Source organism: Schistocerca gregaria, chromosome 6, assembly GCF_023897955.1.
Source record: "Schistocerca gregaria isolate iqSchGreg1 chromosome 6, iqSchGreg1.2, whole genome shotgun sequence".
In the NCBI taxonomy this organism is placed as follows: domain Eukaryota; kingdom Metazoa; phylum Arthropoda; class Insecta; order Orthoptera; family Acrididae; genus Schistocerca; species Schistocerca gregaria.
Genome location: NC_064925.1, coordinates 285,651,265 through 285,671,642, shown reverse-complemented (window position 1 = coordinate 285,671,642; position 20,378 = coordinate 285,651,265). Strand labels below are relative to the sequence as shown.

Sequence of the window (20,378 nt, the reverse complement as noted above, 5' to 3'; positions counted from 1 at the left end):
CAACACATTACTATGCCCATTACGGTGCAAGAAATCTTTGGCGTTCAAAACAGCTTCAGTCGTCTCTGAATTGCTAAGTACAGGTCCTGTACGGTTTTTAAGAGAATCTTACACTATTTTTCGTGCAAAATATTGACAAGTTCATGTATCGATGATTGAGGTGGATAGCGATCACGCACTGTTCTTTGCAAGTAGACCACAAATATTCAATATGGCTGCGATCTGGTGACTTTGGTGGACAGAGCAGATGAGACAATTCATCTTCGTGTTCATTAAACCAGTCCTGGACGATGCGAGCTATCTCAGAAGGGGCGTCGTCGTCTTGAACACAGCATCAGTATCGGGGAACAACCACTGTACCACGGGATGGACTTGATTAGCCAAAATGGTCACGTAATTCTCCGCAGTAATACTTCCTTGATAGTCCCCATGGTGCCAGAAAGATAAATCGATGTGGCTGATCAAATCAACATCGAGACTTCAGCATGTTTGACTCTTCGAACGTAAACTCGGGCAGAAGTTGCACCCGGCCTTTGTGGCCAAGCGGTCTAGGCGCTTCAGTCCAGAACCGCGCTGCTACAACCGCCGCACGTTCGAATCCTACCTCGGGCATGGATGTGTGTGGTGTCCTTAGGTTAGTTACGTTTAAGTAGTTCTACGTCCAAGGGACTAATGACCTCAGACGTTAAGCCCCGTAATGCTTAGAGCCATTTTTACAGAAGTTGCAAACAGTGTGCAACAATACTCACCCGATGAAATGACTTCCTCCCCTCTCTCCGTAGTCGAGGTTCTATGGCTTCGGTTGTATGTTTTCCTGTTTTGGGCATTTGCTTTACTAATGACTGATTGTGGAATTCCAGCTCGGCCTGCAGTTCTATGTATATGGGGCTCCGATCGTGTCGTTTTGGTGCTGACAGCGTTCATGAGTAAGACATTTAGTTATGAGGCTGGTATCCTCTTATTTTTCACCACAATCCTCTTTAATGCCAATCTGTCACATTCACTCAAAACTCTATTGCGTCCGCGTTGTGACTGAGAAGATTTTGTTTTTCCGCTTTCCTTGTATGACGAATAAATCTTCGGTACAGTACTCCTTGAAACACCAAAGAGTTCGACTACCTTGTTACGGAAGCTCCCACCACAGGAGCACCAACAGTTTTCCCTCATACTCTTGTGGCATTTTCTGAGATATTTTGGTTTTGGTTCGCATGCTAAGTCGATGACACTTCATAAGCCTGTAACACCAACCAACTCCATCCTTAAAGTTCCACTATAGAGCTATCTTACACGGGTGTTTTTTAATCATTTGTGTATTAATTCCTGTGCCATTCTGACGGTGTCCTTGAGTCCATTTCAACACGTCATCTTCTAGTTTTTGCGATTTTGTATTAAGGCGCCTATTTGAACATTTAGTCTTTCTCATTTTTTTTCAATTCTGCTTTACTAGACCGCCAATCACGAATGGTTTTTTTCTGTTGGTGGAGGGCCGGAATGCTGCACAACTGCTCTGTTTCCATGTTATTGTGCATTGCCATTACGAAACTAACTACTAATAAAAATATTGTACGGTTACCGATAACACAAATCACTTTCAGTTCAAGTTCACTGGCACCGTAGACTGCAATGACGTACCTTAGGATAGACAGTGTTCTGGATTTGTGTTGCCGGGGTGGGAGGTTCAAATTGTTCTAAGCACAATGGGACTTAACATCTGAGGTCATCAGTCCCCTAGAACTTAGAACCACTTAAACCTAACTAACCTAAGGACATCACACACATCCATGCCCGAGGCTAGATTCGAATCTGCGACCGTAGCAGCAGCGCTGTTTCGGGACTGAAACACCTAGAACCGCTCGGCCACAACGACCAGCGGAGCGGGAGGGAGACTATTTGCAGGATTGTGAATTACCGCAACTCATGTTCGTCGCATTGGTGCACTGCTGCTGCCAGTTGAATGCAATATTGTCAGATAGACATATTTATCCCGCGGAGTCTAATACATGGCCATTATTAAGACTGAGATGAATTTTAAATCTAACACTGGACATTATTATATTACTTTCGGGTGTAAGAATTTTGGAGGCTTCTTTTCGAAGGAAAATGTGCTCTTATAGCCTGTAATATACGGTACTAAAAATGAACCATGGACCTTGCCGTTCGTGGGAAGGCTTTCATGTCTCAGCTATACAGATAGCCGTACCGTAGATGCAACCACAACGAGAGGTACCTGTTGAGAGGCCAGACAAACGTGTGGTTCCTAAAGAGGGGCACCAACCTTTTCAGTAGTTGCAGGGGCAACAGTCTGGATGTTGGACTGATCTGGCCTTGTAACACTAACCAAAACGGCCTTTATGTGCTGGTACTGCGAACGGCTGAAAGCAAGGGGAAACTACAGCCGTAATTTTTCCCAGGGGCATGCAGCTTTACTGTCGGTTAAATGATGATGGCGTCGTCTTGAGTAAAATATTCCGGGGGTCCCCCATTCGGATCTCCGGGCGGGGACTACTCAAGAGGACGTCGTTATCAGGAGAAAGAAAACGCATTCTACGGATCGGAGCGTGGGATGTCAGATCCCTTAAAATGGGAAATGGATAGATTAAAGTTAGATATAGTGGGAATTAGTGAAGTTCGTTGGCGGAAAGAACAAGACTTTTGGTCAGGTGAATACAGGGTTATAAATACAAAATCAAATAGGGGTAATACTGGAGTAGGTTTAATAATGAATAAAAAAAATAGGAGTGCGGGTAAGCTACTACAAACAGCATAGTGAATGTATTATTGTGCCCAAGATAGAGACGAAGCCCACGCCTACTACAGTAGTACAAGTCTGTATGCCAACTAGCTCTGCAGATGACGAAGTAATTTATGAAATGTATGAGGAGATAAAAGAAATTATTCAAGTAGTGAAGAGAGACGAAAATTTAGTAGTCATGGGTGACTGGAATTCGAGTGTAGGGAAAGGAATAGAACGAAACGTAGTAGGTGAATATGCATTGGGGATAAGAAATGAAATATGAAGCCGCCTGGTAGAATTTTGCACAGAGCATAACTTAATCATAGCTAAAATTTAATTCAAGAGTCATGGAGGAATGTTGTGTACATGGAAGAAGCGTGGAGATACTAGAAGGTATCAGGCAGATTATATAATGGTAAGATAGAGATTTAGGAACCATCTCTTAAATTGTAAGATATTTCCAGGAGCAGATGTGGACTCTGTCCACAATCAATTGGTTATGAACTGCAGATTAAAACTGAAGAAACTGCAAAAAGGTGAGAATTTAAAGAAATGGTATCTGGATAAATTGACTAATCCAGAGGTTGTACAGAGTTTCAGGGAGAGCATAAGAGAACAATTGACAGGAATGAGGGAAAGACATACAACAGAAGAAGAATGGGTAGCTTTGAGGGATGAAGTAGTAAAGGCTGCAGAGGATCAAGTAGGTAAAAAGACAAGGGTAACAGAAGAAATATTGAATTTAATTGATGGAAGGAGAAAATATAAAAATGCAGTAAATGAAGCAGGCAAAGAGGAATACAAACGTCTCAAAAATGAGAACGACAGGACAGTGCAAAATGGCTAAGCAGGGATGGCTAGAGGACAAATGTAAGGATCTAGACGCTTATCTCACTAGGGTAAGATAGATGCTGCCTACAGGAAAGTTTAAAAGACCTTTGGAGAAAAGTGAACCACTTGTATGAATATCAATAGCTCAGATGGAAACTCAGTTCTGAGCAAAGAAGGGGAAACAGAAAGGTGGAAGAACTATATAGACGGTCTATACAAGGGCGATGTACTTGAGGACAATAATATGGAAATGGAAGAGGATATAGATGAAGATAAAATGGGAGATTTGATACTGCGTGAAGAGTTTCAGAGTGTACTGAGAAACCCGAGAAGAAACAAGGCCACAGGAGTAGACAACATTCGATCAGAACTACTGACAGCCTTGGAGGAGCCAGTCTAGACAAAACTCTACCATCTGGTGAGCAAGATTATGAGACAGGCGAAATACCCTCAGACTTCAAGAAGAAAATTCCAGTCCCACAGAAGCAGGTGTTGACAGATGTGGAAATTACCGAACTACCAGTTTAATAAGCCACGGCTGCAAAGTACTAACGCGAATTCTTTACAGACGAACGGAAAAACTGGTAGAAGCCGACATCGGGGAAGATCAGTTTCGATTCCGTAGAAATATTGGAACACGTGAGGCAATACTGACTTTACGACTTATCTTAGAAAAAATATTAAGGAAAGGCAAACCTACCGTTTCTAGCATTTGTAGACTCAGAGAAAGCTTTTGACAATGTTCACTGGAATACTCTGTTTCAAATTCTGAAGATGGCAGGGGTAAAATACAGGGAGAGAAAGGCTATTTACAATTTGAAGAGAAGCCACATGTCAGTTATATGAGTCGAGGGGCATGAAAGGGAAGCAGTGGTTGGGAAGGGAGTGAGACAGGGTCGTAGCCTCTCCCTGATGTTATTCAATCTGTATATTGAGCAAACAGTAAAGGAAACAAAAGAATAATTCGGAGTAGTTAATAAAATCCATGGAGAAGAAATAAAAGCTTTGAGGGTCGCCGATGACATTGTAATTCTGTGAGAGACAGCAAAGGACTTGGTAGAGCAGCTGAACGGAATGGACAGTGTCTTGAAAGGAGGATATAAGATGAACATTAACAAAAGCAGAACGAGGATAATGGAATGTAGTCGAATTAAGTCGGGTGAAGCTGAGGGAAGTAGATTAGGAAATGAGACACTTAAAGTAGTAAAGGAGTTTCGCTATCTAGGGAGCAAAGTAACTGATGATGGTCGACGTAGAGAGGATATAAAATGTAGACTGGCAATGGCAAGGAAAGCATTTCTGATAAAGATAAATTTGTTAACATCGAGTATAGATTTAAGTGTCAGTAAGTCTTCCTGAAAGTAATTGTATGGAGTGTAGCCATGTATGCAAGCGAAACATGGACGATAACTAGTTTGGACAAGAAGAGAATAGAAGCTTTCGAAACGTGGTGCTACAGAAGAATGGTGAAGATTAGATAGGTAGATCACATAACTAATGGGGAGGTATTGAACAGGATTGGGGAGAAGAGGAGTTTGTGGCACAACTTGACTAGAAGAAGGTATCGGTTGGTAGAACATGTTCTGAGGGATCAAGAGATCACGAATTTAGAATTAGAGGGCAGTGGGGGGGGGGGGGGGGGGGTAAAAATCGTAGAGACCAAGATATGAATACACTAACCAGATTCAGGAGGATGTAGGTTGTAGTAGGTACTGGGAGACGAAGAAGCTTGCACAGGATAGAGTAGCATGGAGAGCAGCATCAAACCAGTCTCCGGACTGAAGACTTCAACAACAACAACTAAAATCGAGAACTATAGAAATCTGCAGCTGCCGGGCACAGATTTACAAACGAATATAAAATACTGTTTGACGAAACAAATGTTTTGGCCCAGGTTTCCACATTCTGGGCCTCTATAATTAAAGATGCTGTAGTGTGAGGAAACATTCAATCGTGGCGTTGGATATAATCTTAGCGTTGTATGGAAGCAAGCTCTCGACGCAGAGAAGAGTCAGAGAGATATTCGGCGCAGTGTTTACGCTACGGTGGGAGCTGTAGCGCCACGAGCGCAGACGTTGACACCATCTGTGACAGCATGACGTAACTACCGACCAAACAGAAGCCGTCTTTGGGCTATTTAAGGCCATCACAGCAGCAATTTTGACTATCAGTTGTATCAGACGAAGATGATAGTTGAAATCGCCAGAAGCTCGCGTTTTTTCCCGTGAATTGACGCTGAAAAAGTCCGAGAATATTTTATACAATAGTGCCGTCAAGGAAGGATTTATTCTCACATTTCTAATGCTTCTGTTATGTTATTTTCTGCGCTGTTTATGTCATTCTAATACAAGGCTACACTCAAGGAAATTACTCTCTTAAGTCAAAATTTTCTTATTTGATTTTAACGTCTATCTATTTTTGAGGAAAGCTTTTACTGCAAGTTTGTATTTTGCTTCCTTTTTATTTCTGCCATAGTCAGCTATTCTGCTCCAGAAATAGCAGAATTTGTCTCTTACTAGCAGTTTCTCATTTCCTAATCGAAGTCCCTCAGTATCACTTTATTTCACTCAACTACACTTCAATACCACTGTTTCACTTTGATCGATTTACATCGTGAAACATCTTTTTCAGGATGTAAGCAATTCCACACAACTCATCTTCTAGATTGTTTGTTGTGTCTAATAGTGTTACTGTGGGAAACAGGCACAAGAGCTGCAGTCAGTTATTTAAAAAAGTGAAAAATGAAATTTGTTCCAGGTTTTCACTGAATGTCGATCCAGACGGACTCAGGCTCGAGAGGCAATCGTGATTTAGGTTTCCCATTTTTCCTTAATTACTTGAAACAATCGACGGGATGTTTTCTTGCAGCAATGTCACAGCCGCTTTCCCAATCCATCCCTGTCCATCCGATATACCTATTCGACTCTAATGATGACAATATAGATGAGACATTACACTTGAGATATATCTATGTTTAATTTTGATGTATAATTTCATCCCTACTGTGTAGTGCCAGTGAAGCTGTTTAGCATATACCTAAGATACAATAAGTGGCATACCTGGTGACATATAGAGAAGGAACGCTTCCCATAAGATCTAGCAAATTTAAGGAAGGAACCATGTCACTCAATAGAAATGTCTTAATAAAGAAACTACTATTAGGCATGACCTAATCAAGTATGAGAATATGGGTATCACACCACACATGGCTATACGCAGAAGAGGCAAAGAAACTGGTACACCTGCCTAATGTCGTGTATTACCCCGACGAGCATGGACTCGACTAATTTTTGAAGTAGTGCTGGAGGGAACTGAGCACGAATCCTGCAGGACTGCCCATAAATCCGTAAGAATACGAGAAGGTGGAGATCTTTTCTGAAAAGCAAGTTGTAAGGCATCCCAGATACACTCAATAATGTACATGTCTGTGGAGTTTGGTGCCCAGCGGAAGTGTTTAAATCCAGAAGAGTGTTCCTGAAGCCACTCCATAGCAGTGGGTGTCGCAGTATCCTGCTGGAATTGCCAAAGTCCGTCGGAATGCAGAATGGACACGAATGGATGCAGATGATTAGACAGCATGCTTACGTACGTGTCACCTGACACAGTCGTATATAGACGTATCAGGGATTCCAGTCGTATTTAGATGTGTCAAGGGTCCCACATCACTCGAACTGCACACGCCTCACACCGTTAGAGAGTCTCCACCAGCTTGAGAAGTCTCCTGCTGACATGCAGGGTCCTAGGATTTATAAGGTTGTATCGATACCTGTACACGCCTAAACCACTCGATACAATTTGAATCGAGACTCGTATGATCAGACATCATGTTTCCAGTCATGCAGTGCAATGTCAGTGTTGAGTGCGCCGGCGAGGCGTAAGGCTTTGTGTCGTGCAGTCGTGAGGGGTACGCGAATGGGCCTTCAGCTTGGAAAGCACATATCGATGACGTTTCGTTGGATGGTTCGCACGCTGACACAAGTTGATATCCCAGCATTGAAATCTGCAGTAATTTGCGGAAGGATTGCACTTATGTCACGTTGAACTATTCTCTTTAATCGACGTTGGTCTCGTTCTTGCAGGATCTTTTTCCAGCCGTAGCGATGTCGGAGATTCTATGTTTTACCGGACTCCAGATATTCACCGTACATTCGTGAAATGATCGTACAGGAAAATCCCCACTTCATCGCTGATTCGCAGATGCTGTGTCCCATCACTCGTGCGTCGACTATAACACCACGTTCAAATTCACTTCAGTCTTTATAACCTGCCATTGTAGCAGCAGTAAGCGATCTAACAATTGCGCCATTTTTTTTTTCTTTATTGTATTTCAATGACCCACACGGGGCGGGCTGGCAGCAGCATAGACGCCGTTCTTCAACCGAGAGACAGACAGTATGTACAGAACATGGAGACATTTGAAAAACAACAGAAAGGAGGAAATACGGCGAAACAGACATGTAAAAGGGGAAAGCTAAAAACTGTACATAAAAAACCTCACACTGTGACGTATGGCCGGGGCATGAAAGTAGAGATGGACCGGAGTGGCACATAACAATAACTGACAGTAACACTACGTACAAGTCCAGCACACAATTAAAATCACAGCTCTTGACGTCACGGGAGAACAGCACCAAACACAACGCTGACGTAGCACACCGATGACAACGAACAAAAGTGAGAGAATCTGCCAGGCGGAAGGAGACGAGGGAGAACTGCGCCAGGCACTTGTCTTACATAGGCGTTGCCGACTGCAGCGCCATATTCTGTCTGTTTACGTATCTATGTATTTGAATACAAATGCCTATACCAGTATCTTTGGCGCTTCAGTGTATTAATGAAGGGGCTCAGCTGTCTACAACAGAAACAAGCGGTCTCTGTAACGGTTTAGTTTATTGCTACGAAGCATCAAAATATGAATTATGTATTAGCATACGCATGTGAAATTTAATAAATGGACAAACCATTATAATTATGAAATGTAACCTTGGCACAAGCGGGCGAACGAATAAAAGCATAATCGTGAGAATAAATCCTTGATAACGCCAATGACTGCAAGAATGGATGGAGTTTAAAGAAAATACACGCAAGAAACAGTAAGAACGAGAGTGGAATCTCCAAAGCGCATCATAGCAGCAAGAAGCTAGCTTCAAACGTAAAATAAACTGTGCAGTTAGTCGTGATGAAAGTTTAGTAGCCTGTACATTGTCAATGTGGAAGACAGCGGCAGTAACGTCTGGAAATTCCGAACTCAGCTCTACATCTGTACACAATTGTAGTACAGAGACGTCAATTGTATGACTCCTCAGCACTAATCTTTGCTTATTGATATCCCAGCAACAACTGCTGTTTACTCATCACTCAGCGGCGAGTGACCCCTGACTTAATTCTCGAAAACTTGGTTGTTTCTGCCAGGGCAGAAATCTCTCTAGCCAGTTACAGCAGAACCTGTGAGTTACGACCAATAATAATTTTGTAAATAAGTTAAACCAGCTACCCTTCTTGCGGATTTTGTTATAATCAACCAATGATCGTCTAGTGTGGGGTGAAAGGCAGAAACTCTCTCCCATTCCATGACAGGTTTCTAACAATGGCTTGTCAAATGGCTTACTTAAGCACATACGAGAAAGCATGCATTCTACAGAAATAATTATTACGAGTCAACCAAAGTGCCCTGTGCAAGGATTTTAAACAAAAATTCTTTCCTGGCGTTGCCGGCCGCTGTGACCGAGCGGTTCTTGGCGCTTCAGTCTGGAACCGCGCGACCGCTATGTTCGCAGGTTCGAATCCTGTTTCGGCCATGTATGTGTGTGATGTCCTTAGGTTAGTAAGGTTTAAGTAGTTCTAAGTTCTAGGGGACTGATGACCTCAGATGTTAAGTCCCATAGTGCTCAGAGCCATTTGAACCATTTTTCCTGGCGTGACCGTTGAGAAATCGTGTGCCTCATTCTTTACCCGTTCTGCTGGATACACTTGGCTTCACATCCTATCTTTCCAGAAGGATTTGGTCCACTGAATTGCACAATGGCGTTTTATGGCAGACGGCGCAGCCCCTGAGCCGCCTGCTGGGTTGAGATGGGACGAAGCGAATACTAAGTCGGCCACCTGTTGTGAAGGACAGCTTTTATTTCCTAACATATTCATGACTCTGAGATCCTTTTAAGTAAGCTTTCATGTTGCACGAACCAGCTAGAAAACAGCTTTCCAAGGCTGTAGCAAATAACGAGTCCCTCACTGTAATAAAAGGAAGGAAGATAAGACGTCATTAGCTGAGAAGGTACTGATAGTATTGAATAATATCTGTAGTTAGGTTGCAGTGTTAAAAGACTACATTGGCCCGGAAGATGTGCATACCTCATCGTAGAATATGTTATGAGACAGTCTGATTGTAAACTCCTGTGTAACATCAACTCGTTGCCTTTAAAATGGATGTCGATGAAATTGTTCTGAGATATAGTGTGTGACAATTATTGATCTATATTAAAAAACATCAATTAAATGATGTTTTTAATATAGTTCAATAATTGTCACACAATAATTTTAATTGATGAAAGGAGAAAATATAAAAATGCAGTAAATGAAGCAGGCAAAAAGGAATACAGACGTCTCAAAAATGAGATCGACAGGAAGTGCAAAATGGCTAAGCAGGGATGGCAAGAGGACAAATGTAAGGATGTAGAGGCTTATCTCACTAGGGGTAAGATAGATACTGCCTACAGGAAAATTAAAGAGACCTTTGGAGATAAGAGAACCACTTGTATGAACAACAAGAGCTCATATGGAAACCCAGATCTAAGCAAAGAAGGGAAAGCAGAAATGTGGAAGGAGTATATAGAGGGTCTATACAAGGGCGATGTACTTGAGGACAATATAATGGAAATGGAAGAGGATGTAGATGAAGATGAAATGGGAGATACGATACTGCGTGAAGAGTTTGACAGAGCACTGAAAGACCTGAGTCGAAACAAGGCCCCCGGAGTAGACAACATCCCATTGGAACTACTGACGGCCTTGGGAGAGCCAGCCCTGACAAAACTCCACCATCTGGTGACCAAGATGTATGAGACAGGCGAAATACCCTCAGACTTCAAGAAGAATATAATAATTCCAATCCCAAAGAAAGCAGGTGTTGACAGATGTGGAAATTACCGAACTATCAGTTTAATAAGTCACAGCTGCAAAATACTAACGCGAATTCTTTACAGACGAATGGAAAAACTAGTAGAAGCCGACCTCGGGGAATATCAGTTTGGGTTCCGTAGAAATATTGGAACACGTGAGGCAATACTGTCCCTATGACTTATCTTAGAAGCTAGGTTAAGGAAAGGCAAACCTACGTTTCTAGCATTTGTAGACTTAGAGAAAGCTTTTGACAATGTTGATTGGAATACTCTCTTTCAAATTCTGAAGGTAGCAGGGGTAAAATACAGGGAGCGAAAGGTTATTTAAAATTTGTACAGAAACCACATGGCAGTTATAACAGTCGAGGGACATGAAAGGGAAGCTGTGGTCGGGAAGGGAGTAAGACAGGGTTTTAGCCTCTTCCTGATGTTATTCAATCTGTATATTGAGCAAGCAGTGAAGGAAACAAAAGAAAAATTCGGAGCAGTTATTAAAATCCATGGAGAAGAAATAAAAATGTTGAGGATCGCCGATGACGTCGTAATTCTGTCAGAGACAGCAAAGGACTTGGAAGAGCAGTTGAACGGAATGGATAGTGTCTTGAAAGGAGGATATAAAATGAACATCAACAAAAGCAAACCGAGGATAATGGAATGTAGTCGAATAAAGTCCGGTGATGCTGAGGGCATTAGATTAGGAAATGAGACACTTAAAGTAGTAAAGGAGTTTTGCTATTTGGGGACCAAATAACTGATGATGGTCGAGGTAGAGAGGATATTAAATTTAGACTGGCAATGGCAAGGAAAGCATTTCTGAAGAAGAGAAATTTATTAAAATCTAGTATAGATTCAAGTGCCAAGAAGTCATTTCTGAAAGTATTTGTATGGGGTGTAGCCATGTATGGAAGTGAAACATGGACGATAACTAGTTTGGACAAGAAGAGAATAGAAGCTTTCGAAATGTGGTGCTACGGAAGAATGCTGAAGATTAGATGGGTAGATCACATAACTAATGAGGAAGTACTGAACAGGATTGGGGAGAAGAGAAGTTTGTGGCACAACTTGACCAGAAGAAGGGATCGGTTGGTAGTACATGTTCTGAGGCATCAAGGGATCAGCAGTTTAGTATTAGAGGGCAGCGTGGAGGGTAAAAATCGTAGAGGGAGACCAAGAGATGACTACACTAAGCAGATTCAGAAGGATGTAGGTTGCAGTAGGTACTGGGAGATGAAGAAGCTTGCAAAAGATAGAGTAGCATGGAGAGCTGCATCAAACCAATCTCAGGACTGAAGACCACAGCAGCAGCATTAAAAAAACGTAAAATAGTTACAAACTACGGCGCACACACACTTTATTCAACATATAAACATCACTACAGATATACAGATTTCCGTTATGACGTTCGAGAAGCCTGCCATCATTGACGATTATGTGGCGCACACGAATAGCGAAATTCTTCATAACCCGCTGAAGTGTCGGAACATCGATGCTGTCGATGGCCTCCTGAATGGCTGTTTTCAACTCAGCAATAGTCTTGGGGTTACTGCTGTACACCTTTCCTTTAGTACAGCCACACAAAAAGGAGTCGAATATGTTGAGATCCGAAGAATATGGCGGCCTAGTGAGACCCATGCCAGTGGCCTCTGTGTACCCCAGAGCCAGGATGCGGTCCCCAAGGCACTCCTCCACTACATCAGACGCTCCCCTGTTTCGATGGGGTCGAGCTCCGTCTTTCATGAAACCATCCAGTCGAAATCAGGTTCAAAAGCTTCACGTATTATTCAGTAGCCACCATGCCATCAAGGAACATCGCACCAATTATTCTGTGACTACACATTGCACACTACACAGTCACCAATTGGGGGGGAAGAGACTACTCGATCGTGAAATTCGGATTCTCAGTCCCCCAAATGCGCCAATTTTGCTTATTGACGAACGTTCTAACGTAAACAGTTCAGAATTTATGACGATTTTATCTCATATAGTTCAATAACGATCACTCATTCATCATCTGAAGAGTATCATATCATAAGTGAAGAAGGTTAACCCGTTACATACTGGTGGAAAAGTGTAATTGTGTAGTCATATAAGTCAAGGAGAAACACCAGTTCGTGCAATATTACACATACATACTAATTATACTAACAGTATTCATAAACGAAGACGGTACATTGAGAATCTCACATACACATACTCCAATCAATTTGCAGTTAGCTACTACACTCACACTTATTATATTGCAGCACCAAATCATTTACTGTTTTATACAGACATTCTACTGCATAGTATATTACACTGTACAATAAGAAAGACATTTATGGAGACACAAGTACATGACAACAAAACATAATAAAAGCAAATCGTATTACATTCATGTTGTATGATTTTGTAGAAGTAAAAAGCTGTAAATTCTCGAAGGCATATAATCATGACTGTATTTAACATGAGTAAATGCAAACAGAATACCACGAATACTAAAACAATGGATAAATTCTCATTTGCATACACCTGTGATACTGTATGAACAAGGTGAGGTACATAGGTACATATTGGTAACTAAGTGTAGTACCTGCTACGTCAAATACAGACAGTGTTAAGCAATTAGTGACATAATTGCAAGCATATCTTCATTATGAACATAATAAATTAGCAGTATTCACATATTGTGACACCGCTGATCGTATGCGTCAGAATTATTATTCAGTCCAGGCTAGTCTCTACAATTGTCCCTGAAATGTAAAAGAAAAGAAGGAAAAACATACACTTCACTGTTCTCGTGCAATACACTGTTCATCCCATGAACTGGTTTTACGAATGGTTTGACACACGAGACAACATGGAAACGAAAGAGTTAATGTTTATAGCTTCTGTAGTTCTTCTTGTGGAGCCAAATTGGTAGCTTCTCCAAGTGGTACTTCTTAACCGTGATTAAGGGGATGGCTCCTCTAGACAACAGTTGGTTCCACCTCACGTTACAGTGTCCACCGTGCTTAAGTTCGCAAGTTCCCTGCCCTAATACCTGGCTAATTTTCAATTAATTAATGACCACAGTAAAAGTTTATGTTCCTAACTCACAAGTAATTTGACGGTGTGGAAAGTATAATAATGTACATTCTCCCACACAAGCAACGAAGAAATATGCCGTCGTCTGGAACGGTAATACGCATGTATTTGACTCGCATGTGTCAACATTAAGTGTATAAACTTTCAAAAATGGTTCAAATGGCTCTAAGCACTATCGGATTTAACATCTGAGGTCATTAGTCCCATAGACCTAGAACTACTTAAACCTAACTCACCTAAGGACATAACATACATCCATGCCCGAGGCAGGATTCGAACCTGCGACCATAGCGACTGGCATAAGCATTCACGAGTTCCATGTACATGTATATTAACAAACGTGTAATTTTTATACGTTCTATATGACTTAGCATTAAATTATTCACAAATAGTTCCTTGTACAGACCTTCCACACAGTGTTGCCAACAATTCAGGTCGACGTACAGTCTGCATGACAATTTATGTCGTCGACGTCATCTCACACTCAGATGGACAGTTGGCGTGACGGGTCTCTGTCGACAGCCACTGTGCCGTACTCTCTAGTGGCGTCGTCCCAGTTGAGTTGTGTGACGTGTCGCCTTCAGCATCTCCGTGACTCTCTTCCACAGGTCAAACATACTTGAGACAATTCGAGCTGCCCTCCTCTGTACACGTTCAATACCTTCTATTAGTCCTATTTGGTATGGCTACCACATACGAGGGTCGTACAATAAGTAATGCCCAACATTTTTTTAATATACATAGACAAACGTCTTTGTTGGTGCTTCTCATTTGATGTTTGTTCTGTGCGCCGGTGAAGTTTCGAACCGTTCTGGCAGATGGCAAGCCCAAGTAAGATGTCAAAATGGCAAGCAGAGTGCTGTTATTGAATTTTTGTGTGCAGAAAAAGAAAGCGTCGTGAACATCGATAATCATTTGTGTGCAGTGTATGGCGATGCTGCAATTCATAGGAGTACAGTTGGGCGATGGGTAAAGAAAGTTACAGCCTCTGGAAATGCAGAAACAGAGTTCCATGATTAGCCACGGTCGGGACGTGCGAATGTCAATATTCGTGCCGACTGGTGCATCACAACTCGACAATTGACTCTACAGTTGTCGGTCAGCATTGAAAGTGCGTCTGCAACGAACGAGACAGTCGGATATTCAAAGAAGCGCTCACGCTGGGTTCCATGAATGCTCACAGCGGACCACAAGATTCAAAGAAATGCCATTTTATTTAAATTGTAGGAGCGTTTTGAGACAGACCGATAGGCCTTTCTGTCACCGATCGTTGCGGGGGACGAAAGCTGAATATACCACTTTGCACCGGAAACAAAAAGGCTGTCCATGGAGTGGCTTCATCCTCATTCACCACAAAAGAAATAATTCAAGACAACAGCCTCTGCCAGAAAAGTCATGGGGACAGACTTCTGGGGTAGTGGATGTGATGCCAAGAGGGTCAACTATCAATTCAGAGGTATACGTGAAGACTCTGAATAAAGTCAAGAACCGTTTCCTACGTATTCAGTCGGACAAGAATCCAGCAGTAATCTTGCTCAAACACGGTCATGCACGCCAACACACAAGTCTGAGAACCCGGGAACACATCGTTAAATTGGGTTGGACATCACTGCCTCATCCACCCTACGTTCCAGACCTGGCACCCTCAGACGTCCATCTCTTTGGGTAGCTTAAAAATTCTCTACGGGGAATACATGAAGATGCGTCAATCATGCAGTGGCAACATGGCTACGCCTACAGGACGAGCTCTTACCGGCACTTGTACAACGGTGGCGTACGGCCATAGAACGTGATGGAGACTACATAGAAAAATAGCACATGGACAAGATATTTTGATGTATATTGTCACCAAATTCTGACTCTTAACAATAAATAAGTTGTGAGAAAAAAAATGTGGGCCATTACTTATTGAACGACCCTCGTACTTGAGAAATATTCTAGGATGGGTCATATGAGTGTTTTATAAACAAGCTCCTTTATAGACTGATTGAGTTTCCCTAGTATTCTACACCAATGTCAGCTGTTTGATCTACGACTCTGCCTATGTGATCGTTCCATTTCATATCCCTGTAGATTATGGCATCAAGGTATTTGTGTGAGTTAACAGATATCACCTGAGACTGAAACAGTCTGTTATGCTACATCAGAGACCACTTTTATCATGTAGATTTATCGATTAGATGTGAATTCAAAGATAGCAATCGAAATTGACGAAAAGAGCAGAGAAGCCAGCAGAATTTCATCTACACTCCTGGAAATGGAAAAAAGAACACATTGACGCCGGTGTGTCAGACCCACCATACTTGCTCCGGACACTGCGAGAGGGCTGTACAAGCAATGATCACACGCACGGCACAGCGGACACACCAGGAACCGCGGTGTTGGCCGTCGAATGGCGCTAGCTGCGCAGCATTTGTGCACCGCCGCCGTCAGTGTCAGCCAGTTTGCCGTGGCATACGGAGCTCCATCGCAGTCTTTAACACTGGTAGCATGCCGCGACAGCGTGGACGTGAACCGTATGTGCAGTTGACGGACTTTGAGCGAGGGCGTATAGTGGGCATGCGGGAGGCCGGGTGGACGTACCGCCGAATTGCTCAACACGTGGGGCGTGAGGTCTCCACAGTACATCGATGTTGTCGCCAGTGGTCGGCGGAAGGTGCACGTGCCCGTCGACCTGGGACCGGACCGCAGCGACGCACGGATGCACGCCAAGACCGTAGGATCCTACGCAGTGCCGTAGGGGACCGCACCGCCACTTCCCAGCAAATTAGGGACACTGTTGCTCCTGCGGTATCGGCGAGGACCATTCGCAACCGTCTCCATGAAGCTGGGCTACGGGCCCGCACACCGTTAGGCCGTCTTCCGCTCACGCCCCAACATCGTGCAGCCCGCCTCCAGTGGTGTCGCGACAGGCGTGAATGGAGGGACGAATGGAGACGTGTCGTCTTCAGCGATGAGAGTCGCTTCTGCCTTGGTGCCAATGATGGTCGTATGCGTGTTTGGCGCCGTGCAGGTGAGCTCCACAATCAGGACTGCATACGACCGAGGCACACAGGGCCAACACCCGGCATCGTGGTGTGGGGAGCGATCTCCTACACTGGCCGTACACCTCTGGTGATAGTCGAGGGGACACTGAATAGTGCACGGTACATCCAAACCGTCATCGAACCCATCGTTCTACCATTCCTAGACCGGCAAGGGAACTTGCTGTTCCAACAGGACAATGCACGTCCGCATGTATCCTGTGCCACCCAACGTGCTGTAGAAGGTGTAAGTCAACTACCCTGGTCAGCAAGATCTCCGGATCTGTCCCCCATTGAGCATGTTTGGGACTGGATGAAGCGTCGTCTCACGCGGTCTGCACGTCCAGCACGAACGCTAGTCCAACTGAGGCGCCAGGTGGAAATGGCATGGCAAGCCGTTCCACAGGACTACATCCAGCATCTCTACGATCGTCTCCATGGGAGAATAGCAGCCTGCATTGCTGCGAAAGGTGGATATACACTGTACTAGTGCTGACATTGTGCATGCTCTGTTGCCTGTGTCTATGTGCCTGTGGTTCTGTCAGTGTGATCATGTGATGTATCTGACCCCAGGAATGTGTCAATAAAGTTTCCCCTTCCTGGGACAATGAATTCACGGTGTTCTTATTTCAATTTCCAGGAGTGTATTTCACGAATAGACCTTGTAATGCCTAAGTACTATTACGAGTGACTGTGCTCAGCCCAATTAAGATGACTGAGGGCTATGTTTGCGCCCACAGCTTCATATCCGGCATCACGCTCCTGGGCATGGCCACGGAGGCGTACCTGTACGGCGCCGAGTACGGCTACATCGCCATCGGTGTGCTGGTCAGCGCCATCATTAATGCGGTCGCCTTCCTGTCCGTCTTCTACGATCTGCAGATCACCTCCACGTACGAGGTATGTTCATAAATATCTGTCTTACAGGTCCGCCATAGTTTTATTGACTGAATTGAGTGTCTATAAACTCATGGTCATAAATTAAGGATAATTTCAGAATTGGTGCCACACAACGTGGCACTACACAAAACTGGAGCTAATAGCATAGGCACATAGGAAACACACACGACACAGATCTGTAAGTCCAGGGTATTGGTGATACGTTGAGCAAACCGTCTTGAAACACATGTGCTACAAAAGGCCACTGCTTCCTGCGCATGTACCCCGACATCAATATGGGATAATATCACCATGCACACCTACACAGGCCGCACAACGGGTTGGCATACTCTGGATCAGATGGTCGAGCAGCTGCTGGGTATAGCCTCCCATTCTTGCACCAGTACCTGTCGGAGCTCCTGAAGTGTCCTAGGAGTTGGAAGACGTGCAGTGATACGTCGACCGAGAGCATCCCAGACGTGCTCGATGGGGCTTAGGTCTGGAGAACAGGCAGGCCACTCCATTCGCCTGATATCTTCTGTTTCAAGGTACTTCTCCACGATGACAGCTCGTTGGGGCCGTGCGTTGTAATCCATCAGGAGGTAGGTGGGACCCATTGCACCACTGAAAAGGTGGACATACTGGTGCAAAACGACGTCCCAGTACTCCTGACGTGTTACAGTTCCTCTGTCAATGATATGCAGGGGTGTACGTGCCCCAGTCATAGTCCCACCCCACACCATCAAACTACGATCTCCATACAGGTCCCTTTCAAGAACATTGCTGGTATCCGGTTCGTGGTTCACTCCAGATGGAGGCCCGGCGAGAATCACTGTTCAGATTGTACCTGGACTCGTCCGTGAACATAACCTGGGACCACTGTTCCAGTGACCATGTACTGTGTTCTTGACACCAGGCTTTACGGGCTCTCCTGTGACCAGGGTCAGTGGAATGCACCTTGCAGGTCACAGTCACCATTAGCACGTCTGAAAACGTCTGCACACTTACTCGCTGCACCGTACTCTGACATGTACCAACACATCTCTGCGCATGTGGAGTGCTACCAACGCCAACGTGCGACGGCCGCAGGTTAAATGCACCGCATGGTCATACCGCGAGGTGATTTAAGCCCGCAGCCCTCCCACCATGTATCAGCATTATCCTTAATTTATGAACATGAGTGCAGCTAAAATACGACTTCTAGAATTTGACGACACACACTGTTCTGTCACATTAACGTGACCAGCTGACAGTAGTCTGAATACCCCTTTTTGTAGCGCGGACAGCTGTGAGAGATGCATGATGAGAGTCATTGCCGATCTGGAAGGTACCGACACGGAAGTGGAGCCATGCCGACTGCAGTGTGGTGGCCAATTGTGCTACGTGTTTCGGTTGATGACAGCCCTACAAAGGCGATCGAACAAATTCTCAATTGGCATTGTATTGGGGAAGTTTGGCGGTCAGGGGGAGCACGGTAAACTCATTCTGGTGCTCTGTGAACCACGCACGTACAATGCAAGTTGTGTGACACGTTGCATTGTCCTGCTGGTAGATGCTGAGGAAAAACAAACCGCATGTAGGGGTGGACATGGTCCCGAAGGATAAATGTGTACTTGCGTTGATTCATTGTGCCTTTCATAATGATAAAAAGATTCCGCAGACCATAACACTCCCTCCTCTGGCCTGGACCTTTCCAGCGATTGTAACAAGGTCTTTGCTTTCAATAGTTTCACCCTGTACACACCAACGGCCATGTGACCAACGGAACACAGAACGTGATCTCAACAGACCATATGTCACCACTCAGTGGACGTCTGTTTGCGATACTGGTGTGCAAATTCCACCCTCCATCGCTAATGAACAGCAGTCAGCATAGGTGCATAATGGAAGCACCTACTGCACAGGCCCATGTGCAGCAACGTTCACTGAACGGTCGTTGAGGAGACAATGTTGGTAGACCATTGGTTTATCATGGTTGTTAACCACACAGCAGTAGCATATCCATTCTCCCGTACACATCTCCCCAGCCGTCATTCATCGCTGTCATGTTTGGCCTGTGGTGCACAACAGTTGCCTCAACTCCGGTTTTGGATAGCGCCATTTTGCCACGCACGGTATACTTTAATCACAGCAACACACGAATAGTTTATAAAATGAGCTATTTCAAAATTGTGGCATTTTGATATGATCATTCCCTATGTGGTGCACGGTCAATCAATGGAGATCTACAGAATACTTTAATCACAGCAACACACGAATAGTTCATATAATTAGCTATTTCAGGATTGTGGCATTTTGATATGATCATTCCCTATGTGGTGCACGGTCAATCAATGGAGATCTACAGTTAACTGGGCCTCAAGCCCTTGCTGAAGAGTTCCAGAATCATGCCTGTGAGTGCTCGGCATCCTGTGTGGCGATTGATGAGGAGTATTTATTTTTCACAAATACGTTATAGGAAATTTATCAACCTACTTGGATCCTATGAATCTGGTAAGCTTGTACTTGTAAGACTTCAGTTAAACATGAATGATTTGCGGAAGACCCAATATGGCTTATGGCTGGGCGTTGGGTAAGTGAAATAAAAGTAACAATGCCTTTGATATATGTGCCTTGTTTAATGTGGTACTAATCTTATTTTAGATAAGCTGGATTAACATCTTCTTCTGCAGAAGTCTGTAGTTTTGTTTGAGGCCACAGGACCACTCTCCCTTTGATACGATTTTTTTT

At 43.9% G+C, this 20,378-nt stretch overlaps 1 protein-coding gene across 1 annotated transcript in view; it reads left to right on the top strand.

Annotated features, from left to right (window-relative positions):
* LOC126278211 (sodium-coupled monocarboxylate transporter 1-like) overlaps positions 1–20,378 on the top strand; it is a 193,936-nt gene that overhangs the window by 45,544 nt on the left and 128,014 nt on the right. The window contains exon 3 of the mRNA XM_049978145.1: positions 17,510–17,669. Coding sequence (XP_049834102.1) covers positions 17,510–17,669 — 160 coding nt within the window. The remainder of the gene's footprint in view (positions 1–17,509; positions 17,670–20,378) is intronic.